The sequence below is a fragment of the Carettochelys insculpta genome, chromosome 10 (genome assembly GCF_033958435.1).
Source record: "Carettochelys insculpta isolate YL-2023 chromosome 10, ASM3395843v1, whole genome shotgun sequence".
Lineage (NCBI taxonomy): Eukaryota > Metazoa > Chordata > Testudines > Carettochelyidae > Carettochelys > Carettochelys insculpta.
In genome coordinates, this window is record NC_134146.1 from 9586620 (window position 1) to 9614292 (window position 27673).

The window sequence follows — 27673 nt, forward strand, 5'->3', positions numbered from 1 at the left end:
TCAGCAAACTGGAGGATTGGGCCAAAAGAAATCTCAACCCTGTTCAACAAGGACAAATGCCAAGTTCTGCTCTTGTGATGGAGAAATCTCGAGCACTGGTATTGGCTGAGAATTGACTGGCTAAGCAGCAGTTCTGCAGAAAAGGACCTGGAATTACAGTGGATGAGAAGATGGATGTAAGACAGCAGTGTACCCTTGTAGCCAAGAAGACTAACGGCATACTAGGGTGCACGAGTAGTCACACTGCCAGCAGTTCTAGGCAAGTGATTATTCCCTTTATTTAGTAATGGTGAGGCTATGTCTGGAGTAGTATGTATAATTCTGGGACCTCCATCACAGAAAGTATGTGGATGCACTGGAGAAAGCCCAGTGGTGAGTGACAAATATGATTAGGGGTATGGAGTACATGACTTATGAGGAGAGGCTGAGGGATTTGGGCTTATGTAGTCTACAGAAGAGAAGAGTGAGGAAGGATTTGATAGCAGCCTTCAACTATCTGAAGGGGGGGTTCCAAAGAGGATGGAAAGAGCTGATCTCAGTGGTGACAGATGATAGAATGAGGAGCAATGGTCTCAAGTTGCAAATACGGAGGTCTAGGTTGGATATTAGAAAAAATACTTCACTAGAAGACTGGTGGAGCTCAGAAATGGGCTATGTAGGGAGGTGATAGAATCTCCTTCCCTAGAGGTCTTTAAGTTTTGACTTGTCAAAACCCTGGTTGGAGCAATTTAGTTGTGATTGGTCCTGCTTTCAGCAGTGTGTGTGTGTAATCAATGACCTTCTGAGATCTCTTCCAACACTCTGATTCTATGCTTCTTAAGACTTCTGTAGAGTGCTGTAGCTAACTTTAAAACCCTCATGTTGGTACTGTGATGAACTGGACCATGGAGATTCCTTTCAGACTGTCACCTGATGGGCTGAGCATACCATTGAACCCCTCTACCTGCCCCAAGGGGCAACCCACCACTCTGCCATGCTGAGCCAGAACCTCTGCCCCCGCCAGCAAAGGCACAGAGTTGGGGTAACAGCCCCCCAGCAAAGTAACACTGACACTGATAATAGCTCAGCTCCGGGAGGTTTCAGTCACAGGCACTTGACAGCACTCAGGAGCACAGCCCCAGCGCAACCAAAACCAGAAATAAATGTGGCTTATTCCGTATAAAAGTCTTACACAGAGAAACCTCATGAAGTTTTCTAACCTTTATAATGAAAGAGAAATATGAGCAGCTGTTGTTTCTCCAACCCCAGCCCCATAACAATTATGTACACTGAGTCTGATAATAAACAAAGCTGATTTTGTTAAATATGAAAAGTGGGATTTAAGTGATTGCAGGTGACGACAGGAAGATGAAAGTAAGTAACTAAGCTAAAATTAACAAAATATGTCAGCTAAACTTAATACATTGAGAGAAATTGTTACAAATCATAATTTCTAACCCTAGTGTTTATTTCAGGTAAAGTTCTTCAGGCCAGAGCTGAACTTGTTTTCTGACCTGGGTCCAGTTGCTTCTCCGTTAGAGTTCCTGAAGTTTTCTTCATGCTTCATTTCTTCTTCTTCTATCATAGGGAGCACTTTGTCAAGCAAGCAGAAGACTCTCATTCTTTGCTTTTAATTTCTTAAATAGAATTTCCTGAGGGCAGGAAGTCTTTGTCCCATTCCCACCACTCCAGCGGAAAAATACCAAATTCAGGGTGGATTCCAGCACCAATTCGCATAGTCAGATGACTTTGTAGGACCAGCCACAGTTTTGGCATACAGGGAAAGCAAATGTAAGGAATGTGGCAGCAGGAATGCAATGCTGCTGAAGGCTGGGAGGAATTTGCCTCCCAGAGATCATTTGCATGAGAATGCAAAGGGGTGCATGTGTGATACCTTTCAGGCAAAGCCTAATGGGTAGCAAGTAAGCCATGAGATTTTGTCTATTATAAACACATTGTTGTAAAGTCACAATTTATGCTGACACTCAGGGGCTGGGTCTACATGTGCCCCTTCCTTTTGAAAGGGGCATGTTAATGAACAGGTTCGAAATATGCTAATGAGGTGCTGCAATGAATATGCAGCACCTTATTAGCATAATGGAAACCACAGCAATTCGAAAGTGTGGCTTTTCGAATCACGTGCCACCCGTGGAGACGGGACCTTCTGAAAGGACCCCCCCCCGAGTTTTCGAAAACCCTTCTTCCTATCTGTGATCGGAAGAAGGGCTTTCGAAAACTGGGGGGGGGTCCTTTCGGAAGATCCTGTCTCCACAGGCGGGGCGTGATTCGAAAAGCCGCACTTCCGAATTGCTGCGGCTGCCATTATGCTAATGAGGCACTGCATATTCATTGCAGCGCCTCATTAGCATATTTCGAACCTGTTCATTAACATGCCCCTTTCAAAAGGAAAGGGCACATGTAGACCCAGCCAGGGTGTGTCTACACTTGCATTCCTCTTTCAAAAGAGGTATGCAAATGAGGTAAACTGAAAATGCAAATGAGGTATAAATGTGCATATTTAGCACCTCATTTCATATTCTAATTTCAAAAGCGCTTCTTTCGAAAGAAGAAAGCCAGTGTAGATGCTGCTCTTTCGAAAGTAAACCCATCTTCGAAAGAATCCTTCTTCCCATTAAATAAAGGGAAGAATGATTCTTTCGAAGATGGGGTTTACTTTCGAAAGAGCAGCATCTACACTGGCTTTCTTCTTTCGAAAGAAGGTCTTTTGAAATTAGAATATGCAAATGAGGTGTTGGCCATGCAAATTTACACCTCATTTGCATTTTTGATTTACCTCATTTGCATACCTCTTTTGAAAGAGGAATGCAAGTGTAGACACACCCTCAGTGTGGGAGTTGTGGGATCTCACCAATGCTCTGGGTTGTTGTGGGGGACAGGGCAGTCATCATAGCTGCATAAGACATTGATTACACAGGGCTCCCTGGTTTAAAGCATTGTAAGGCAGGAGTGGAGGGCTATTAGTTGAGCCAGCTTGCTGAGTGCCTTGACCCTGTCTATGCCTTGGCCATATACCTACGAGCCTGGCTTGACTAGCCCTCCCCACCTGTTGAAAGATAGAGCTGGATACTAGGGTTTTCATGAAACTCCACACTGGAGATATTAAGAGTTGAAACCATGGAGTGGCTGCTGAGGCCCCGCAGAGCTGAGATCACAAGGATCTGCCTCAGGGCGCTCCCCAGCAGATGCTGGTGGGTGGCTGGTAAGGGAGCAGCGGCAGAGGACGGTGGCCGGTAGGAGGAGCGGCGGCAGACGACAGCGACCGGCGGGCGGCTGGTAGGAGGAGCGGCAGTGGATGACGGCGACCGGCAGGTGGCCGGTAGGAGGAGCAGCAGCAGACAATGGCGACCGGCGAGCAGCTGGTAGGAGGAGCAGCGGCAGATGATGGCAACTGGTGGGCGGCCGGTAGGAGGAGCAGCGGCGGATGATGGCGACCGGCGGGTGGCTGGTAGGGGGAGCGGTGGACGGCGTGACTGGCAGACCGGCAGGCGGCTGGTAGGAGGAGTAGCCAGCGGCCAGTAGGTGGCAGTCAGTGGGATGCTGCAGACAAGTGGACAGCTAGTGCTGCCCTGGTGATGTAGCTGTGGGCTCTGGGTCTGGGACTGCACCGCGAGAGGTACATCCTGTAACAGTGTGTGGGGTAAAGGCCAAGAGCCCCAGCAAGAGAACCAAAAACGGTCAAGGTTGGCAAATCAGAAAAAAATGATCAAGGTGAGCAAATCAGAGAGCGGGGGTAGGGGAGTCAAGAACTTAATCTAATTCTTGACTTCCCTCCCCCCAACCCCTCTGCTCTCTGATTTGCTCACCTTGACAATTTTTTTCTGATTTGTCAACCTTGACTACTGTTTTTGGTTCTCTATGCCTTAAATATTGAGTCTGTTCTGCTGGGCTATTGTCTGAAGAAGTGTGTCTGTCCCATGCAAGCTCACCTAATAAATTATTTTGTTAGTCTTTAAACTGCTACTTGACTGCTTTTTTGTTTTGTTAGAAATAAATGAAATCTAACTGGCATGTACAAGGCCCTCCATTCTCCTACTGCAGAGTGTACACTCTTTAATTATCAAAGTTCCAGTTGCTTGCGTTGGCATGTGGCCCGGCTTGCAGACAGCTTGTTCAGGATTCTGTGTGATAATCCAGACAAAGCAACCAACTGACCAAGCACTCTGCCCTGGAGCTGGCCTCTGCAGCACTCTAACTGACACAGATCAAGTTCCTTCCCTTCAGGGTCTCCTCACTAGCAGGCTGCAGCTCCCCAAAGCAGTTCCTGGCTGGGAGAAAACTGCTCCTTTCCTTGAAGCAGTCTATTCAATCAGCATTCTCTCTCCAACAACAGGAGACTACTTTTTTCTTTTCCCAGCCTCACCAAAGAGCATCCTTTCCTCCTCAAAGTCTCATGGGAGATGTAGTCTCCAGAGTCCGAGTGCCACACACAGCACATACAGAAGGGCCTAGATTAGCAAAACAATTCCTGTATTTAGAAGTTGCATTTTCACTATAAAGAGACTGCACAACAGTACTGTATAGAAGATGAATGGGAAAATACTATTTCTGTTATTTTTACAGTGAAAATATTTGTAATAAAAATATAAAGTGAGCATTATACACTTTGCATTGTGTGTTTTAACTGAAATCAGCATATTTGAAAATGTAGAATAAAATCCAAAATATTTAATAAATTTCAATTGGAAATCCATTGTTTAGTAATGTGATTAAAACTGCAATTAATCACAATTAATTTTTTAAAATTCATGAAGAATTTGTAGTTAATTGTGAGAGTTAACTGTGATTAATTGACAGCCCTATTAGTAAATATTAAACATTCTGTCTTTTAATGGAATTTAACACAAAGAAACAACAGGAAGCTGAAACAATGTGAACAACTCTCTCTTATCAGGCCACCAGCAAGTGATCCCCAGAATATTTTGAAAACCTCTGGCAATTAGCTTCTCTAATAGCATGATTGATTTTAATTTGTTTAATTCGTTCATGTTACTGAAGTCAGACTGTAGTAATATTATGAACTCTTATCCACCGATCAATGATCTCGCAGGGAGGCCTTGATTTTCAGTACAGGGGGAAGAGTCCTAATACAGTACAAATTCTGTGTTTAACCAAACTGAGCCTTGCATAGTGCAAACATAACGGTCCAGCAGAAAGGTAACTGAAATAGACAGAAATCATATCTGCAAACGTAAGTGTCAATATTATTTTGTTTGAAATTTGAGTATATTTAGTGTAATGTGATAGAGTATAAATTGATTCCATAAAATGATTTTTATTCTTCTATTTGATTGCCTTAATTTTAGAAATAAACTGAATTGGTAAACTAGTGAAATGGAAATGTTGTAACATGAGCTGCATTGGAAGCTCAGAGTACTGGAATACCATTTTTAACAAAGAAAAAGATGTAGAAACCTAATAGTCTGGAACAAACATCATGGTATAGCTAGAATACTTCTGCTTGATTTCCAAATAAATTATCAAGCTTTAACTATCATGTGTACTGTTAAATAATGTTGCTAATACTTTCACTGCTAGCTTGTCATTTACATAAAGCATGGGCAATGTGTCTAATGTAAATGTAACAATCTAGTGAATGTATTCAAACTATTTTCATAGGTTTCTTGTATCTGAATTTTTCAGGGGCCACTTTGAAAACCAAGGAATGGCATCATCACCTTTACAAGTTTCTGCATTGCTTCTGGCTTTGGCTGGACTCATCATTTTACTTGTTACAACTGTGTCCAACAAATGGAAAATTTCCAGCATTGCGGTAACCGTTACTACTGCAAACTGGGATTATGGAGGCCTCTGGATGAACTGCACAGCTACTGCTTTGGGTTCAGTTCAGTGCAAGACATATTTCTCTTTGCTGAGTTTGGACAGTAAGTGTACGGTTTACATTAATAAAACCTTAGTGTGCAATTCGTGTCCTCCTTTGGGTATAAGTTAGGGAACTGGATTCACTATGAAAAGGCCAAAAGGCTTCAACCCAGCCCCTTTAAGACCACTACTGTAGCCTATGGTTTAAAGTAGTAAGATCACCTCTTCTAACACCTCCTCCCCTTCCCCCATTCAGTGGAATCATTAGGTCCCATGGTTGCCCTCTGTCTCCAACAGCAAGCATGAAGATACTGCATGGAGGTGAATTTCACTCTTACAGTTTTGGAAAATAAAGAGTCTCGTATTGTTTGCTTAGTTTTTGTTCATAATTATGAACATATCACATCTCACTATATTGGCTTGGAATATAACTTTGCTGGTACTCCAGAACTCTGTGTCCTAATCAAATCCCTCAACTATTTTTCTCTTTGTCAGAATACACACTCTTTTGAAGAAAAACATATCTACTAATCCCATAGCTTAGATTAATTTAGAGAAAAATTTTGTCTTTAAATATCTAAAGTAGGCTGACAAAATTGTTTGCCTGCAACTAAGGTTTGCTGACAGTAATTTAATTTTTGTGTGCCACAAGTCAAAGTGCTTCTAAAATGTTGATTACTCGAAAGTGACAGATTTAATATGTACAAATTTTTGAAAAGTTTCTTAGTGCATCTGTTGTTTTCCTCAGACAAAATATAATAATATAATAATTTAGTATCAACTGTAGCAACAGAAGAATGGTTACATGTAGGGACTGAAGAATATTCTGGTTTGAATTATTATGGGGTTTCAGTATTTTTTTCTCGGAGCCAATGCTAAAAACCCCTGCTAGTGGAAGACTGACATGTTTGTAAGTTCTTACCTCACAATTAAGAGAAGAAATAGTTGCTGTATACTGTTGAAAGGTTGGCATTTTGCAGCTGTTCTGTGAGATACAGTTGTTTTCAACTGGTTAGTAGGAGAAGATATATTGCCTTTTAATACTACAACATTCTGATTACTCTCTTCTCTCTTCTTGAACCCTCCAGCCACTGTATTAGCTTTTTACTTGGAAGGTAGAAGCCAGCATTTTATTCCATTGGAAAGTAGAAAAGATTGATGCAAAGGTACAGTATTGGTGGGACAGTACAAAGTTTCCAGGATCAGGAAAGATTTCTGAGCAGAATATGTTCCCTGAAATCAGACCACAGAATAGATATACGGTAGTCTAGTTTCCTGCTTCCAGCAGTGCCCAATGCTTCATGCATTGAACTAAAATGATCCTCTTCTGTAACGTATCGGCAACATTGTAGCAGAGAAATGCTTCTTAAGTACCTCATCCCATCTTTAAATAAAACATTCAGTTTCTACTAGTAATTTCATATTCTACACATTTCTGCATTTAGTATTTGTATTCACATGGATTTCTAATATGGCTGTGACATCACTGGCAACCATCTAAAGCTGTGATTTCAGAAAGCAGCTCAGTAACATGTTTTGGGGTAACTTTCAGTAATCATCTGCCTGCATCGCCCACGAGAAACTCGTAATGGAAAGTAACTAGAGTAGGAGTTAATAGTTGAGCATTTTTTCTTCCTCCACTTGTTTGGTTCGCATTTCCTTCCCTTATAACAGGTAAGACTTGTAAAGATGACTTTTGCTCTTCTTCCATTATCATGTTATTGACCAGCATCCAAATCTGTTATTGCTCAGTAAATTGGACATTTGTTTTACTTAAAAGGAATTTTTAGTGATCTTTTAATAGTTGTCCTTAATCCCACCCCAATCCCTTTCCCATTTTTAAATGTCATAGTTTGTCAGTATTTAACTTATTTTTGTTCATGATTGTACAGAACTATTTATTTAGGTCATAACATAGTGAGCAGGATGCTGAATTTTGTTTCTTTGTTCTTTTAGCTTGGTATGTAGAAATGTTAAAAGACCTCGAGTTCCTGATAAATATCTGCTGTAGTAAAATGTATATAGACTGCAGTTTTGAGGCTCAGGCTAAGGATTAAAAATCCGTGATTTGCAATGCACATTTTTGGAGGTACATTAAGCCTGATACTTAAGTTTTTAAACCAGCTTGTAATTATTACAGAGTAGGATCATAACTCATGTGGGGCAGGGAAAGGCAGATCATCCTACATCTGCTTACTCGGGGATTTCTTTTAAACCTTCCTCTTGTCACTGTTAGAAACCTTGCCCTTGAAGAGAGGGGGAAGAGCAGGTCAGTGTCAGGCTCCAGTGGTCTGCTGCATGAGAGGTGCATGGGAGAGGGAATAGCTGGGTTCTGTAGGCTGCAGGTGGAGCCCCAGGGGGCCGCGGGTTGCCCACCCCTGAAGTAGATAGTGGCATAAGTTTTTAAACTATCCAAATGGTTTGGTGAAATCAGATATAGGATTGGATGAGATTAATCAGCTGTTAACAGTGTAAAACCATGCCACATTAAAGCCCGTGAGGAAAGGAAATATTAAACTAAGAAGGAATGAAAAGAAATATGTACTGGACTTTCTGGTCATACCTAATGAGACAGTAATATCACTCTAGACATGAAGACTGCCCAAGCAATGCATCTGATAAAAGTACAGTTCCAGAACGTAATTAAAGTGGATAGCAGGTTGACTTGATTTTATTACCCAGGCCCTGGAAATTATATAGGGGGAGTATAGAGATGTGTTTCAGGAAGGTGGACAACTAGAGGGAGACTGACACCCAGTGCTTAGAATCAGAGAATCCTGGGGCTGGAAGGGACCTCAGGAGGTGATCAAGTCCAGCCCCCTGCCTAAAGCAGGATCAACCCTAACTAAATCACCCCAGCCAGCACTTCGTCAAACTGGGACTTGACCATCACTTCTATTTCTGTCATCAGTCACTACTGAGAACAGCATCTGTCCATCCTCTTTAGATCCCCCCTTCAAGAAGTTGAAGGCTGCTATCAAATCACCCCTTACTCTTCTCTTCTGCAAACTAAATAAGCCCAGATTCCTCAGCCTCTCCTTGTAGGTCATGTGTTCCAGCCCCCAATCATTTTCATTGCCCTCTGCTGAATGCACTGCAATCCTTTCGATAACTGGGGGGCTCAGAACTGGACACAAAACTCCAGATGTGGCCTCACCAGTGCTGAATAGAGGGGAATAAGAAGTTCTCTAGATTTGCTGGAAATGCTTCTCCTAATGCAGCCCAATATGCCATTAGCCTTCTTGGCTACAAGGGCACACTGTTGACTCATATCCAGCCTCCCACCCACTGTAATCCTCAGGTCCTTTTCTGCTGCACTGCTACTTAGCCAGTCAGTCCTCAGCCTGTAACAACACTTGGGATTCTTCCCTCCCAAGTGCAGGACTGTGCACTTGTCCTTACTGAACCACATCCGATTTCCTTTGGCCCAATCCTTCAGTTTGTGCCAGGGCTAATTTGTGCAAGGACTTGCCAGGCCTGGCACCTCTAAGCTTGGTCATTCATAGTCTTGGCATCTCTGGGAATGCTGCATCAATTAAGAAAGTAAAAAACATTGTTTGAGCCCCAGTACTTAGTTGCCTGAGCCCTGAGACCTCTTTCGTGACAATTAAGCACTGCTAACAGCAGTGGAAAGCCAGTTTAATTGCCAAAAAGGAAGTTATCCGTTTCATTACTATAGATGCTGAAAGATGAACTGCAGAGCCCACAGAATCATGAAATGATACAGTCTGCAGAGAAGACACAAACTGTAAGTAGATCTGTGGTGATAAAAAAGCCAGCTGCAAACCAAGGATAAGTCTGCTCTTAAAGCACTACATTGGCATACCTGCACCGATGTAGGTGTGCTGCTGTCACATGGCTGGTGAAGATGCATGGTGCTGATGGGAAAGGACTCTCCTATTAATTACTCCACCCCTGCAAGAGGTGCTGTGGACAGTACTTAAGTCAATGTACTTTGCATCACCCCACAAGGTGTTTTTTCACACTTCTGAGCAACATAAATTACATTGAATTCTGCAGTATTGTAGACCAGTTCTAAAAGTATGCATAGACCCAATGCCTTGATCTGACCATTTTCCAAACGGGGACATATTATCAGATCTGTCTAAAGTGAGACTTTTTACACTATGTAATGTGGAAAATGGATTCTGGCACCGCAAACTAGGTGAAGAATCCAGTTACCTGACAACCTGTGTAACTCCATTCTGGCAATATTAGTTAAGGTTGCTAGTGGGAATCCTTCTAGAGCCGATTAACCCAAGCATGATGGGAATCGAGCAGTAGCAAACAATGTGCTGCTAGTCAAAGAGGGTGACAATCCAGAATAAGCATAATGAGATCATGACTACAAATTACTACAGTCTTACAGAGATGCAGAGAAAAACTATTAAATTGAACTTAGACAAGCTCAGGTTGAGAGTAAGCAAGGTGCAATACATTGGGCATTTGTTGACCCTCTCCTCAGTGGTCTAAAAGTAGACCAGAGACAGTGAGGACACTTGGAGAATTCCTAAGACCCACTGATGTTTTGGCACAAAGCTGCAGTAGCGCGGCCAGGAAATCAAAGATCCTATCAATTGCAAATGGACAGTGGACAGTGAGGTAAAACTGTAGGTGATTTAGAAATACAAAAGAGACTTTTAAGGACAGTATGGGCAACATGTATCTTAGGGTTCTACTATGGAAGAATACTGACCCAGAGCTGTTAGAAGAGGACAATGTGAGGACATATCAGACAAAAGACAAGCAAAAGAGAATGTTGACAAAATGCATTTTGTGTGTAGATGCTCTGTAAGTTTTGTTGACAGAATGAACCCCAGTTTTGTCTACAAACTATAGTGTAGACGTAGCCATCAAAATGGAGCAGACACTTTCAGGTAGCATTCTGTTTCCTAGAAGAACCTGTTTGGAAGCCATGTTTAAGCAGTCATAATAAAGTTGTGGTTTGTTAATTGTCTCTGTGTCAGAGGCAGGTCTTGTATGACTGATGATCCAGATATGCTGGAGGGTAGGGATAGGGTCCAGAGTGACTTAGACAAACTGGAAGACTGGGCTGCAAGAAATCTGATGAGGTTCAATAAGGACAAATGCAGAGTCCTGCACTTGGGCCGGAAGAATCCCAAGCATTGTTACAGGCTGGGGTCTGACTGGCTCAGTAGTAGTTCTGCAGAAAAGGACCTGGGAGCTGTAGTGGACAAGAAGCTGGACATGAGTCAACAGTGTGCCATTGTAGCCAAGAAAACTAATGGCATATTAGGTTGCATCAAGAGGAGCGTTGCCAGTAGTTCTGAAGAAATGATTGTTCCTCTTTATTCAGCTTTGGTGAGGCTGCATCTGGAGTACTGTGTCCAGTTCTGGGCCCCCAATTATAGGAAGGATGTGGATACACTGGAGAGAGTCCAGTGGAAGGCAACCAAAATAATTAGAGGGCTGGAGCATATGACTTATGAAGAAAGGGTGAGGGAATTGGGACTGTTGAGTCTGCAGAAGAGAAGACTGAGGGGGGACTTGATAACAGCCTTCAACTTACTGAAGGGAGGTTGCAAAGAGGCTGGATAGAGGCTGTTCACAGTGGTCATGAATGGCAGAACACAGAACAATGGTCTCAAGTTGCGGTTGGGAAGGTCCAGGTTGAACATTAGGAAAAACTTTTTCACTAGGAGGGTGGTGAAGCATTGGAATGGTCTACCCAGGGAAGTAGTGGAGTCTCCATCCCTGGAGGTGTTTAAGTCTCACCTCAACAAAGACCTGGCTGGGCTGATCTGATGGGTTTGGTCCTGCTTCGAGCAGGGGGCTGGACTCGATGGCTTTTTTAGGTCTCTTCCAGCTCCATTGTTCTATGATTCTATGACAACAAGGCATAAAATACAAACTAACCTCTCAAGAAAGTGTTTGAAGAGATTGTGCTCTAAAGATTAAGGTTCAGATCTCAGTGGTTTGAGCATTGCTCTTGTAAACCAAGGTGGTGAGCTTAATCCTTGAGGAGGCCATTTTCGGGTCTGGGTAAACAGATTAAAAAAATCTATCAGGATGGTCCTTGGTCCTGCCAAGAGGATAGGGGGCTGGACTTGATGACTTCTTGAGGTGCCCTCCAGCCAGGGCTTTTTCTGGCAGAATGGAGGTTTTTTTCCATTAGAACACCAAAAAAGTTTTTCACCTCCAGTCCCACAGCAGGACAGTGACTGGGGCAGCCGCCCCCACCAGTCCCACAGCAGTGCAGGGAACAGGGCAGGCATCCCTGCCAGTCCTGCAAGAGCGTGGGGGCTGGGGCATTAACATTTAACACCCTAACCCCTATGAAGAATCATCAGACTTGAGCTCCAGCACCCTGTTTTTTCTAAAAAAAAGCACTGCTTCCCGCTGTATGCGATATGGATGAACATCAAGGAAGCCAGAATGACTCAAGGCCCTTCATTAAAAACAACTGGCCACCACAGCTAATATAAAAACAGCATAACTTAATTCAGTTGTGCTAGAGGCATGTGGGAAATGGTGGTCCATCAGTTAGCAAGGATGAAAGCCAATGTAGGGATTAATGAGCCTGAAATTCTCCCTCTTTCTCTTTTTTTTAAAACAACAAGTTCTTTAAAGGGATATAAGTACTGCTACAACAGGCAGATCTAAAGTCCCAGTATGTTAAAATTGCAGAGACCCCTTGGGGCAGATGTGCAGGATTGGTAGGATTCTCTTGCGAAGTTAAGTCATTGCCATCCTTTTTGATCCACGTCTTCTGAGTAGCTAATCTTCATGGCCATCATGGAGCTGTAAAAGATTGTCTTTCAAGTGGAAAGGCACAGTTGAGTACAGGAGGTATGTCATCATAGCTGGAGAGTTTTAAAAGTAGGTTAGACAAACACATGCCAGGAATGGTCTAGATAATACTTAGTCCGGCCAGGAATGACAAGGAGTGGAATAGATGACCTCTTGAGTTCCCTTCCAGTCCTATGATCAGCTAGCTGGTGTCAGCCGATTCAGCCTACAAGGCTGTTTTACAGCCCTTTAGCTCAAGCCTCGTGAGTCCACATCAGCTGACATGGACCTATCGTGGGTGTTTAGTTGCTGTGTAGACGTATCCTTTGAGTCCCAGGTTTGCTTTTGTCTAAGTCAACAGCAAAACTCGCACTGCTGGCAGCTGAAGCAGGCATACGGTGTTCTAACATCCTTTGTAACCAAAGGCCACCCTTCTTAAATCAAGCCAGAGAGGCTTGGCAAACATATCTAAAAGGGTCGATGAATCTAGTTTACTAGGAATTTGTGACAGTTGTGTTGAGTGGTCCTTTTGGAAGTTTGTATGCAAACTTTACATACAGCTATCACTTCTTAACTGTGTTGTAGCAAGTTGCATATCGATATATTTCTAACACAACAAAAGGATATAGTTTATATAGAAATTTTGCTTTCTTTTCCAGGTGAGGTAAAAGCAGTTTACCACCCTGTGATTAACCCTATTTATATTTGCAAGCAGTTTAAGTTTTTAAAGTAATAAAGTGCATATTTTTTCTGTGTTGCTAGACTGGGATATAATTATACTTTTAGTCACTAGAATTCTAGAAAAACAATCAATCTTTGACAATCCTTTTAATAAGCTGATATTGCTAGCCATATAACTGTTTTCAAATTGTGATTCAATCCACCTGAGACTTTGTCTTATTTCACTGTGATTCCATGAAACTTTTGTTGTGGTACTTTAATTTTCTAGTGTAAGTGGAATGCAGTCATGAGGCCCCTTTAACTAGAGATCAATAGTCTGTAAAATATTAATGTTTACCTTTTCTCCACAAACTTAACATCCTTTGAAATACTCAGTGTAGTAATACCATAGCAGTCTATGATAAACTAAAATATATCTTATGATGGTCTGACTTATTTCTATGTACAATAAAGTTCCAGAAGTGTTGTATGTATAAAACAAAGTTCCTGTTGTTAAATTTACAGTCTAATTTTGTCTTAAAGCAAACAGCATAAGAATATTAAACTTCCAAAGCAGCAATCAAATTCTAAGTGATAGTAGCATTATGAGAACCATGATTAAAAATAAGATAGCGATTCTATGGCCATCACAAAAGTTTACCAGTCACAAATGCTTCACAGGAGGAGTAACAGAGATGTAGTTGTGCTAGTCTGTACTCCAACAAAACAAAGCAGCAGAAATGGAGCACTTTAAAGACTAACAAAATGATTTATTAGGTGATGAGCTTTCATGGGACAGACTTCTTCAGATCAATTTCATTTCCAATACACACTTATATATGTCAGTCTGTATTGGAAATGAAATTGATCTGAAGAAGTGGGATTGTGCCATGAAAGCTCATCACCGAGTAAATCATTTTGTTAGTCTTTAAGTGCTACTTTTCACAGGAAGAATGTTACTCAGAACACTGGTTAGGCTTTCTGACTTCGGGTGCATGATGGGCTCACTCTGTAACTTTTAATCACAAAAAATATTAAAGGTAATTTGTAAGTTTGTCAGACTATTTCAATTAATATCTTTCCCAGATAAATCTGTCATGCATGAAAAGCCTTATCACTCTGTGAGTTGAGCAAAGAGCAAAGGTAGCTTCATTTTGGAGTGAAACCAGAGGTAGAGCAACACATAGTCTTCTCAAGGGAGCGATACATTTATACAATTCGTCTTAATAAAAGATAGGCATAGTTGAGACTGTTAATAGTCACAAACATGTCTGTTGCTTTGGAAATCACTGGCTTTCTGCTGAGCTTATGTGGGTGGCTAATTGTGGGAGCCACTTTATCAAATAGTTACTGGAAAATCTCCACCATGCATGGGAATGTGATTACAACTTCTAGCTTGTTTGAAAATCTGTGGAAAAGCTGTGCAGAAGATAGCACTGGAGTCTCCAACTGCAGAAAATTTGAGTCTATGTTGGCACTTCCTGGTATGTCTCTATTTTTGTGTAACTTTTTTTATGTAGTAGAAGATTTTTTTGAAAGAAGTCATGTCATTTTTTAAAAATCTAGTCCTATATCCTGTTTAGATGTAATGGAAAATAAAGGCGTGGTGAATTAGGGATATGTCTGTACAATTTATGGCTTCGGTGTGAGATTATGAAACCTGTGTTTAACCTGTGTCAGACAACAAACTCCTCCACCTGTTCTGTGGTCTGTTTGTCTCTATGTTGGGATGAAAATTCCAAAGATGTGTAGCAAAAGTCTAATTATAGAGGGCAGTTCACTCTTAAGTACCCTATCCAAAGGCTGGTTGTTCCTGCCAGAGTATGAGTGAGCAGAGTCACCTGTTGGGTTTGTGCTCATGTGAGGAATCTGACAAAGATGTCACCTACCTGGTACAGAGAATGGAAGGTTTTGAAAAAACAGTCGGGGCTGGCTGGGGAGGCATTCCCTTCAGTGCGTGATGGAGTGTAATAGCGTGCAGTAGGCAGGGTCACCCTCCATGTCTTCTGGGACCCAAACGGCACCTGCAGGACTCATGAGGAAAGCATGAGCTAGAAAGTGGGGGACATGGTAGTTTCAGGTATTTATTGCTTTGTATGATCTGTACGCTTCTGTGATTTACATGATTAATTATGCAAGAAAATTAATTTTGTGCTGCACTGAGATCTGTACATGTGTGTGTATAACTGTTTTACAGCTGTTGCAGGCTCTGTAAACCGGAAGTAGAGTCCTAGGAAAGTTGTGTTTAAATAACTGAGGTATTTCAGGAGTCAGTTCCAGTCCTGGAGCCTATGGCAGATGGACTGAAGACACCCATTTCTGAGAAGGGGTACAGACTTAGGCCAGGTCTACATTAAACCTGAAAGTTGATTTCAGACATGCAAGTCTAGCTATGGCAATTGCATAGCTAGAATTGATGTATCAGAAATGGACTTATGTGACTGTCTTCATTCAGAAAGGTCGACAGGAATATTTCTCCCATCGACCTTCTTTACTTCTTGCAGTAGCAAGGACTACAGGGGTCAACTGCTAACCCCAAATATATCGATTCTGTGCCTCTTTACCAGATGCACAAAATCAAACTCCAGAAGATCAACCTTGACTGGGTCGATATTCACAGAAATGAAGATGTGCCTTTATATTCAGTGCCTAACAAAAGTGCCAGAGAAGCCAGAGCAGGAACTAACATTTGGCTTGCTGGATCCAGAGCACTGAGGCTTGGATTCTCCTTACAGCAGTGCTACTGAGTGAGCAGGCAGGGTGATCACTAAGATGTATGACAAAAGGTAAAATAGGTGGGGTCTTTGGATCAGTAAGAGCTTCTCGTGCTATAGCAATGGAAAAAGGTCTATAATGGGTCAAAGAAACCACATTAGAAAACATTATAAAAATGTGTATCAACCCACTTCATCAGGCAATGATACTTTGAATTGACATTTTAATCATAATGTAATGTGCTTTCTGACATCCTGTGGAAAGGTAACTGGACATTGTACCATTATGGGCCTTAATGAGTGTTTCATAGTGTTTACTTTTTTCAGAGAGCTATTTTATAGACATAGTCATAATATTTCACATTTGATATTTAGAGGTGCAGCACTGGGAGCTTTTGAATATAAGTAGCCATGAATTAGCATTTATGGTAAATTGAATGTTCAGACTATTATGAAAGTATGCGACTTCTGAATGAAAGGAGGGTTATACAGGGTATGGGGATCCATTTCTTCAGGAAACACAACTGTTTGTGGAGATAGATACCAACCAATCAGCTGCCCACAAGTTACAGCAGCCGAAGTATATGGCTGGGTCTGCACTAGAGAGTTTTGTCGACAGAAGGGGCCTCCTGTCGACATAACTCTGGGACGTCTACACACTTAAAGCATTTTGTCAACAGATTCTCGATAGAACTCTGCATTTGCCTCAACAGCATTATCCCTCAAAAATTTGAGGCATAACAATCTGTTGGCAGAGTACTGTCGACAGCAACACAGCGTAGACACTTCTGTGGACAGAGAGAGCTTCCGATTGCCTGGCAGCCCTGTTTGCAGAGCTGCCATTCTGCTGTTCTGTCACCAGAGGCAGTGCAGTCTGGCAGTTCTCTGTTGGCAGAGCAAGCTGTGTGTGGCAGCGATCTGTCGACAGCGGTTCTGAGAGATTTCCCTGTTGACAGTGACTTCTCTCTACAGAGGCTGCCAGTGTAGCCGTGACCAAGGAATTGAAGGTAATACGCTGTCTTTTCAGAATAACATTAGCCATTTAAAATACAGAAAAATCCGTGTTACTGTGGTATAGCCTGTGATTGTGACAGGCCTGTCCTTTCCTATAGACAACTTCCTAACTTGAGCAAGATTCTCACCAGCAATCATGGACTACACCACAGTAATACGAATCCTGGAACTTTTCCTTGCAACAAACCCCGCTGCCTACTTTGTCCAGTTATTTATTCTGGGGATACCATCGCTGGACCTAATCACGTTAGTTACAAGATCAAAGGCACATTCTTGTGCACATCCAGCAACATTATATATGCTATTATGTGCCAACAATGCCCTGGCATTAGGTACATTGGGCAGACTGGGCGGACATCAAGAAACTCAATACACATAAGCCTGTTGGTGAACACTTCAATGGGGTGAACCATTCAGTTAAACACCTGAGAATTGGTGTCCTGCAACATAGAGAATTTAACAACAGATTAGATGGAGAGATTTCTGAGTTAGAGTACATATTCATATTCGACACATTAACACGTGGTATGAACAGAGACATCAATGACCTCACGCATTACAAGGACTGCTTCCCTTCCTTTGATGCTTGTAATTATCTCAGACAGGACAATTAACATCCCCCCACACCTCTCACTCCCTTCCTTCTATCCTAGTTGATTTTTCAGTTTTTATTGCAATTTGTTTTTCTTTTTGGTCCTCTGTACTTACAAATCTCAGTCTGTATTGGAAATTAAATAGATCTGATGAAGTGGGTCTGTCCCATGAAAGCTCATCACTGAAAAAATCATTTTGTTAGTCTTTAAAGTGCTACATTTCTGCTACTGTAATATAGGCGTAATTTTTCACATGTATGAAAACCTTTATCATGTTATTGACAAACCTTTATCGTGTTGCTGAAACTATGACACCCCTCACCCACTTTACTAGTTAATCTATTTCAGCATTCAAGTTTGCAGCCTTGTTAATTTTATATTGGACAAACATTCTGATTTTTAGATGCTTCTGTAGACCAAATATCTAAACCTTATAAACTTCACTCATCGCTAATTCTAATAATTATTTGATGTTTAGATGAATATGTGCTTTCAAAATGGAATGTTACTAAATTACTTGTTCAGGAACTGATTTTTCTCCCCTCTTTTCTAATGTAGCTTATATACAGGCATGTCGTGCCTTGATGATCATTTCCATCATCTTGGGTCTTGTGGCAACTGTGCTGTCGTTGTTTGGTTTAAGGTGCATACAAGTTCAGATGAGTAATGAAAACACTAAAGTAAAGATTTCTGTAACCGGTGGAGCAATCTTCATTTTAGCAGGTAAGATACCGTCATTGTGCATTGAGATGGAAATTGGGACACCACTGCTTTCACAATTAGCAAACTGAGTGAAATGTATCTCTGTTTTCTTAAATGTAAAGCTGGAGAACTATTTAGTGGTTTATTTAAAGATGTGCATTTTGAATTTTTCTCCATAGGACTCTGTTCCATGGTGGCTGTGTCTTGGTATGCTGCAAGGATTACTGCTCACTTTTTTGACCCAATATATAGTGGAACCAAGTAAGTTAATGGACCTGTTGTACTAAATTGCTGAATATTTTTCAGATGGTATTAGTCATTTCAATGCACAATTTAACCTAAGGCTTTTCCAGGCCCCCATACTCTGTGCTGATCAAGTTATCTCATCCTACTTAAAGAAAACTTTATCAACAATTGAGCGATTGAAATATTCTTCCCCTCAGGATGGAGAGATTATTGCTGGTTGGAAGGACTGGGGCATGACTTCATTTGCAAGGAGTCAAGGCACATGCAAGGCATACCAGCCTCAAACTCTCAATGGTGGCACATTGGCACAGAGCGTACAGTCCTCTGTTCTGTAGCCATGATCCTTTGTCATTGATTCCCCTTGCATTGTCTGTCTGCGATCCTTTTGGAGTTTCTAGAATGCAGAACCAAAGTCAATGTGACACAGAGCACTTACCAGCAAGAAATCCCCCAGATCCACAGTCATGCCTCTTCAAAATGGTTCCTTCAGTGTTCCCTCTTTATCTGACCTATCATGCTCCTTATAATTCAGAGCCTCTCTTATGTGGCTGCACCGAAATTTCTGCGGGAAGATGGAACGTACAGAATAGCGGGAGCTCTGGCAAAGCCTTGGGGTTATTAAGAATTATTTTTATTACCATAGCACCTAGGAATCCCAGTCAGGGACTGGAATCTCATTATAGTTGTTGGTATACAAACTTGGAATATAAATACAGTTCCTGTCCCAGAGAGTTTACCAGCTAAGTAGAATGGATACAACTGAAATTGCTTTTGGAACATCTTGGAGGCCAATTTGTAGAATGGCAATAACAGCTTTGCACATTTTGGCTACGTCTACATGTGCAGCCAACATCGAAATAGCTTATTTCGATGTTGAGACATCAAAATAGTCTATTTCGATGAATAACGTCTACACGTCCTCCAGGGCCGGCAACGTCGATGTTCAACTTCGACGTTGCTCAGCCCAACATCGAAATAGGCGCAGCAAGGGAACGTCTACACGTCAAAGTAGCACACATCGAAATAGGGATGCCAGGCACAGCTGCAGACAGGGTCACAGGACGGACTCAACAGCCAGCTGCTCCCTTAAAGGGCCCCTCCCAGACACAGTTGCACTAAACAACACAAGATACACAGAGCTGACAACTGGTTGCAGACCCTGTGCCTGCAGCATAGATCCCCATCTGCCGCAGAAGCAGCCAGAAGCCCTGGGCTAAGGGCTGCTGCCCACGGTGACCATAGAGCCCCACAGGGGCTGGAGAGAGAGCATCTCTCAACCCCCCCAGCTGATGGCCGCCATGGAGGACCCAGCAATTTCGACATTGAGGGACGCGGATCGTCTACACGGTCCCTACTTCAACGTTGAACGTCGAAGTAGGGCGCTATTCCTATCTCCTCATGAGGTTAGCGACTTCGACGTCTCGCCGCCTAACGTCGAAGTTGGTGCCGCTACTTCGAAGTAGCGTGCACGTGTAGACGCAGCTTTTGTGTCCTGCCCTGCCATGTAGAGAATCCACAGCGCTATGATGTGTGCCGTCAGGTGATGAAATGGGTTTTGCTTAAAAGTAGCCAAACACATAATTTTAATATAAACCTTCTTACATAATAGAATGACTTCTGTCCATGCCAGGATCCCTTTCTCTGTTTAGAATATAAATTCCAAACAAGGGCTGTAGATACACGGGCAAGTTCTGTTGACAGAACAGGGCACCTGTTGGCAAAACTCTAGAGCATCCACGTGGCTAAATTGCTCTGTCAAGAGTTTGTTGGCAGAAGTCAGCTGTTTTGCTGGCAGTGTTATCCCTGTTTGGCTGTGTCTACACTAGAGAGTTTTGTTGCCAGAAGGGGCCTTCTGTGGACATAACTCAGGGAGCGTCTACACACATAGGCCATGTCTACACTACAGGGCACTTTTGAAAGGCAAGCTTCTGGAAGGCACCTTTTGAAAGACGGGTTTCAGAAGAGTGCAGATGCACCCAAAAGCGGATCAATCCACTGATCCATTCTTTTGAAAGGGAGTGGCGATCTTTCAAAAGGAATATCCACACAGCCCTGGAGCCCTTTCAAAAGAACAAGCCAGGAAACACTGCAGACAGGGTTGTATGGCAGATGAGCCCTTCCTGGCCCCGCAGCCAGCCGCTCCCTTAAAGGGCCCCTCCCAAACAGCCCTGTTCTGCATATGCAGAGAGCCATTGTGGCATGCACAGCAATGCAGACCCCATGCCTGGAGATACTGCCAGATCCAGCTGTCACCCATGGATTCCATCCAGCTCCTCAGTGGGGATGCCAGCAGTGATGTGGTGAGGCTTCTGGCCACAATAATTGCTGCAGCCCTCCTCCTCCTCCTGAGGCCGACCCCCCAGCCCTGGTCCTGCAGGCTCTCACCACAGGGCACCACCCACGCCCCATCCTTTGTGCCATCTGGTGCATGTGGCACCACCCCACCAGAGCCGAGTGATGGGACTGGGTAGTCATGGGGAGTGGGGGGGCATGGGAGCCCCCAGGAAAGGGTGAACATCGGAGATGGTAGAGGGGTCTGGGGAGAGGTCTGGAGAGGGGCCCGGGGAGGGGCCTCGGGAGGGATCGGGGGAAGCCCAGTGAGGGGGCAGGGGCTTACCCAACTGCTTTGGGGCCCTTGATGGGACCCATATCCCCATCTGGGTCCCAGATCACAGCACGGGCCGTTACATTAATAGAAATGGGTACCACTCTGTGGTCCTGCAGGCCCTCTTGAATACCCAGGGCTGCTTCCTGGACATCTGTGTGGGATGGTTCTGGTTGTTCCACGATGTCCAGATCTTCTGGAAGTCCTGGCTGGGCGGCAAACTGCAGGAGGGGACCTATGTGCCCCTGCGGGACCTCCCTTTCAGGGACAGCACCATGCCCCCATGCATTGTGGCTGATGCCACTTACCCCTTCCACCCATGGCTAATGCATCCCTACACAGGACAGACCGACCCCACCCAGGAGCACTTCAGTGAGTATCTGAATAGGGCCTGGTGCATGGTTGAGCAAGTCTTCGGCCGGCTCAAGGGGCGCTTCCGCTGCCTCCTCAGAAGGCTGGAGGTCAGACTCAGAAATATGCCTGTGACGGTGGCGGCATGCTGCGCTCTCCACAATAATGTAGACAGAAGTGCAGTGTAGACACTTCTGTGGACAGAGAGAGCTTCTGGTTGCCCAGCAGCCCTGTTTGCAGAGCTGCCATTCTACTGTTCTCCCGCCAGAAGCTAGTGCAGTCTGGCAGTTCTCTGTCAACAGAGCAAGCTGTGTGTGGCAGCGATCTGTCGACAGCGGTTCTGAGAGATTTCCCTGTTGACAGTGACTTCTGTCTACAGAGGCAGCCAGTGTAGACTTGACCAAGGAATTGAAGGTAATACACTGTCTTTTCAGAATAACATTTACCATTTAAATACAGAAAAATCCAGGAAAAATTTCAGGACGAGTCTCAATGTTGCTCCATATCTATGCTCTTCCTCTGTCTCTAGGCTTAAAAATTTACTTGTTGACTAAGGCAATAACCCTTACCCATCTTTCCAGGCTATAACGTATACAAAACTCTCTCTACTACTTCTTGGGAAATATTAAAGTGAATAAAGGCAGATTGTTGAGATTCACAATTGGCAATGGACAGGGCCCAAATTTGTCATAACTCTAGTACACAGACAAAGACAAAGGTGGATGTCTCAGCCAGCTGCCTTGGTAACTGGACTGAAGGAAAGGCGGGTTGTGGGGTATTTGGAAGCTAGCAGGTGCATTCTTCCTGAGACAATAGGAATCTGCCAAGCATATAATATGTACTGCTGCTCCTCTGAGTTTGGGCAGCATTTAGAAAAGCAATATTTATTGAAGTTGCATGAATGCCTCCTTGTAACACTGGCTATTTGGAGCTGAAACAGTAAGAATGCGTTCAGTACCTGGCAACCTCTGTTCTGTTATTTCTTGGCTAGCCATGGGCACCGTAGTGTTCCTGTCGCTCTAATTCTGTTTAATCGATGAATTTCATTAAATTGCTCTGTAGCGTCTCTCATTTCATTAACAAAGCCATTACCAAAAACAGAGTCTAGCACAAGGGTCGGCAGCCAAAAGCACAAGAAGAGCCATTTTATTTTCAAATTCAGTAAAAAACTGAATAATTCAGGAGATGCAATGCATGTGAATATGAGATGGCCCTTAATCACACCATACTTTTCGTAAGCCCTGTTTTAAGAAGAGTGCACGTACATATCCCATAATGCACTGCACATATTAAAGGGGGAATTATTCAACATTCCAATATTATATATTGCTTGCTATTTAGATGAGTTGTTCATGGCTGGGCTTTTAGACATTCACCAAAATAGGGTTAAATAACCAGAATGGGTTTTTTTAAACTGGGCAATTATAGTGTCGGGAATCACAAAGAAGTCCTTAAAGAGCTGCATGTGGCTCCAGAGCCGCAGGCTGCAGCCTCCTATTCTAGCAGATACCTGTGGGACACCCTTGTGCCTGTGGTCACTTCCTACCCTTCCTTTCTTTGCATTGTTTATCATTACTCTTGTTTGTTCACCTTTGTTTATTACACTTTCACCAGTTTTCAAAGCACATTTTTGGTAGGAAGACGTCAGGAAACTCACTACAGTAAACCCTCGCTATAATGGACTGATGTTGGTGGAGAAGGTTGTCTGCTCTTCCCAAAAGTCCATTATATGCAAGGGTTTAGAAATAAGGGTTCTTTCAAAAATGAGGTTTATTTTCGAAAGATCCATGGCCACACTGCTTTTTTTCTTTCGAAAGAATCTCTTTTGAAAAGAGATTATGCAAATGAAGCATGAGATATGTAAATCAGCACTTCATTTGCATGTCCAATTTCCTGCATTTGCATTCCTCTTTTGAAAGAGGAATGCAAGTGTAGATATGGCCTGCGTGCATACCAGACCATGCACATATGTCTTGTTTTCAGACACTGTAAATGTCTGTCCTTTATGACCAGCTCTTCAGTATCCCTCTATCTTCATGATGCTTACTAAGTTTTTGTTTTTTAAAGACCTGATTCAGAAAAGCACTAAAGCCTATACTTAAGAGCTCTGTTGATTAGAAATACAAATGCTTACATTATTAGTTGCATAATCTATTATGTAACAGTATGTAGGTACTGACACTAATCTCTGGTTTATAATTCTCTGCATTCTGAGGCTAGTTTTTATATAATTAGAACATCTGCTAGCCAGGACAGTGTAAAATGTAATACTAAATATATAATATCATGGAGAAAACATTAAAATTTCCATGTGAGATCCTATTGTATGATGCTTCCATAAAATCCTTTATATTCCAGGTATGAACTAGGAGATGCACTGTACTTAGGCTGGGCTGGATCGATTCTGTCTATGCTTGGTGGGATCTTCTTGACTTGTTCATACAGAGGGGGGAAAAGAGGAAAACACAGGTAGTGCTTCATCTTAAAAGGTCAAAATAAATGCTATACTTCAGTCAGTGTCACTTTATGCATTGAAAGTAGGTTTGTCTCCAATCATTCACCTTTGTATTGTGTAGATGAAAAAAAAAAGAGGCTAGGACTGTCCAACCCTGAGTCTTGCCATAAACATGTGACACCCTTTATGCTGCCCTTCTAACCTCTGATGCTGGTTTGTTAAGATTTGAAATAATCCGTTGTATTTATATGATATAATTATGGGCGGTGTTGGTGCATGCTTTTAATGTATGTGCAGTGGAATTGTGCACTCAGAGCAGAACTTTCCTTTTATTGGTAGAACTGTGATATGGACCTTTATTTGTTGTTTGTACTATGACAACAGTGCTACCATTTTCTAATACAGTAAACCCTCGATTTAATGGACCCCAGTATAACGGACTTTGGAAATAAAGGACGCTGGCCTCCAGCCTTCTCCCACTCCCATATAAATGCTGGCAACTCACCAGAGCCGCCACTGCTGCTGGAACCACCAGTGCTGGAGGAGCTGCCACCAGGAGTGGTGATGAGTGGCTCGTGGCAGGCGATCCCAGAGGCTCTGCTCTGTAAGCAGTGTAAAGAGCCCCCTGCGGAACTCTCTCTCCCAAGCCCACTGCATTCCTCCCAGGTCTTAGACAGAGCGCTCCCTAGTGCACCTTGCAAGGTGCCTCCAGTCCTACAGATTTGGATTTAACAGACTTTCGGTATTAATAGACGCCCCTTTCCCCCATTAGTCTGTTAAATAGAGGGCTTGCTGTATAGTTTCACTACCATTAAAAATCTAATTCCATTTATCTCGTAGAAAATAAAATCCTTTGCTCCTAGAGCAGCTGGTACAACTTAAGACAGTCTAAGATTTGCTTATTTCTTGTACTGTTCTTGTAGAAAGGTGTATTTAGCAATAAAGTAAACCCTCAAGAAGGCGATTTCAGTTTGTGCTTAACTCGCATTAACAAGAGTTAATTGCAAATGGAAACTGCCCCCACCCCAGTCCCTGGCTCCCCCAGCTGGGGAGCCCAGCTCGCAGGCTGGGGAGCCCAGCTCAGCTGGGAGTAACCGTGGCGTAAGCAGCTGTGTGCCCTCCAGCTGGGAGAAGCTGGGGGCTGTGTGGCTGCCCCTCCCCACTTCCCTCAGCTGCCTGTTCCCCCAGCCAGGGGAATTCTGGGGATTTCCCCAACCCTCCCCCCAAATTACGCAAAATTCAGTTTATGCGGAGGTTGCACAGGACGCAGCCTCCATGTAAATTGAGGGATTACTGTGTATCAGAAAAATCAAGATTTCTGACCTGGCAGCTTATTCTTTTTCACTGGAAAATGTAATCTTTATTTGAGATAAATCAGAAGTGCTGCAGTTGTCTGGGAAATAGTTGTAGCTGTCAGAAATAGCAAAGGTCTGTGCACCCTGGAAGTGGTCCAAGGAATATGAGGACCAAAGTACATCTCAACCAGGTTTATTTAAACCTTAAAAACACGGATCCACACAGCAAGAAGCACATTGGAAGATGCTTTACTTAAACATTAGCAAAAGCTCTGTGAGGACAGCTAATGGGAGACAGTATTACTGTGACCATGACAGAGAGCCTGGTTCAAAGCCACTGAAGTTGAAGGACCAATTCCATTTGATTTCATAGGCCTTTGGATTTTGATCCACTGACTCACTAATTTTAAACACAATTTTATTAAGTCCTGTAGGGCTAATCTATACTTATGCAGCAAAATTGACCTCTCTAGACTAGGCTGTGGACACAGGATTCTTTATCTTGTTGATTTGTGTTAAAAATTACAAATAGTGTAAATAAAGACTCCAGAGGTATAACTGCTTGTATGAGTTAAATTGATTTTGTCAAAGAGCATGTGGATATACAGTACTTAATTATTTACATTTCATTTTTCTTAATTACAGCAATAGCAAGTATGACTACTCTGCTGATGAGGCAGCACAGACACGTATTTACACCAAAAATTCAGATACAGATTATGTGTAAACTCTTCTCTTATTTTTAATTGTTTGTATGTTAACATCTTGTTAATCCAAATAAAAAGATAAACTAATTTTTGACTGTTCTAGCTTGGGTTGTAATCTTTGTCTCAGTATCAAGGTTGTTATATGTTTCAGTACTTCTTTTTGGGAATACTTTGAAAATGGAAACAGTTAAGTTTCTGGAAAGATATTGCCACATGGAGATTTCTTGTTCAGTGACAAAATGAGCAAAACTAACTTATATAAGGTGTACCCTGACAACAAATCAAGGGGGGCTATTAATCTGTTTTTGACTGGCTCAAGGAGTGAAACTGACCTGTTGCAACTAGTCACAACCTAAGAAAATTACAGTGCTATAAAGCTAACTATAATTTTATTGATACTTTGGCTTCCTATTTTTTTAGAATGTATTCACTTTTAATGTTAAATGAGCATTGACTCTGGAGTGAGTTGTAGCTCTTAATTAAAATTGCTATGGCCAGTAGTAGGGAAATGTTAATTTTATTATATTTGCACTTAAAGACATGATTTATTGATAATCATATTATTTCTAGTACAGAGGTTCACAGATTGAGGATCTCACCTCCTTAGGGTGTACTGAATGTATTTGGGGTGCAGGGCATGTGAAACTTTAAGAGAAATAAATACCTTACTGAACACATTTCACCCACACCAGCGGTTCTCAGATGGCTCTGTGCATTTTGATGGACTTCTGTTAAATCTGCACAGCATTACACAAAATTGTCACCATCTGTACATTAATCTGTTTGCTACAAGGCAACGCGCACATTCAATGGCAAGTTGTTAAAACCTACTCAAGTGAAAAACAAAAAAGCCCAAATTGATTCAAGTGGAGTACTGCACTCTAGTGGCAGGAGTGGGGGCAGGCTGTCCCACAAACTACTATACCACACAAAGAAAGAGCACATATGATCAAATAAATTTGATAACAACTGGTCTAGTATGTGGGACTTGCAGTACGACATTTGTGAAAACAATTGCACAACACAACATTCTAAAATCCTTGTCTAGTGGATGGCAAATATACAGATAGGTAATATACGAGAAATGCCAGAAACAGTCAGGAGTGAAGTTATCTGATAAAGAGATGCTTTCTCTATTGTGACAAGCCCCTTGACAGTCCTGCCTTGGGGTTCTGCACTTCTTGGTGGTTCCTTGTGTGCCTCAGAGACTCATGTATCAGAGGGGTAGCCGTGTTAGTCTGGATCTGTAGCAGCAACGAAGGGTCCTGTGGCACCTTATAGACTAACAGAAAAGTTTAGAGCCTGAGCTTTTGTGAGTTAAGCATCTGAGTGAGCATCTGAAGAAGTGAGTTAACTCACGAAAGCTCAGGCTCTAAACTTTTCTGTTAGTCTATAAGGTGCCACAGGACCCTTCAGAGACTCATGGTGGCCCTTTTGCTGCCTTGAGTCTTCCCAAAGGCAAGGGTCTCCATTTACCGAGCCATTCTTATCATGGACAAGTCCCAGGTGGGAGGGAAGCAAACCCCCTTCAGCAGGTCTTGGGCTGCTCCTGTACCTCCAGTAGGGCAACCCTCCAGGGGAAGGGTCAGGGAGCCCAAGCCCACCCACTACTCTGGGCTCCAGCCCAGAGACCCTGGGAGAAAGACAGCTGGTGGGGCTTTTTCCCCTGTTTCAACACAGCGGTCTTCCCTGGGCTACTTCACCTTCAGATACCCTCCCCCCAGTACCTTGCTGAATTGCATTGCTCTTCTGGACCTCAAA

General features: G+C 42.8%; 1 protein-coding gene across 1 annotated transcript; it reads left to right on the forward strand.

Annotated features, from left to right (window-relative positions):
• Positions 1–5654: 5654 nt before the first annotated feature.
• Positions 5655–27254, forward strand: LOC142018431 (claudin-19-like). The gene is made up of 5 exons (XM_075004239.1): positions 5655–5882; positions 18110–18274; positions 18433–18514; positions 23814–23924; positions 25851–27254. The coding sequence occupies exons 1-5, from the start codon at positions 5663–5665 to the stop codon at positions 25930–25932; spliced, it is 660 nt and encodes a 219-aa protein (XP_074860340.1). The 5' UTR covers positions 5655–5662; the 3' UTR covers positions 25933–27254.
• Positions 27255–27673: the final 419 nt, after the last annotated feature.

Coding starts and splice junctions, on each gene's coding strand:
- LOC142018431 (XM_075004239.1), top strand. CDS start 5,663: ATGGCATCATCACCTTTACAAGTTTCTGCATTGCTTCTGGCTTTGGCT. Junction 18,515..23,813: donor CCAATATATAGTGGAACCAA/GTAAGTTAATGG, acceptor TTTATATTCCAG/GTATGAACTAGGAGATGCAC. Junction 23,925..25,850: donor GGGAAAAGAGGAAAACACAG/GTAGTGCTTCAT, acceptor TCTTAATTACAG/CAATAGCAAGTATGACTACT.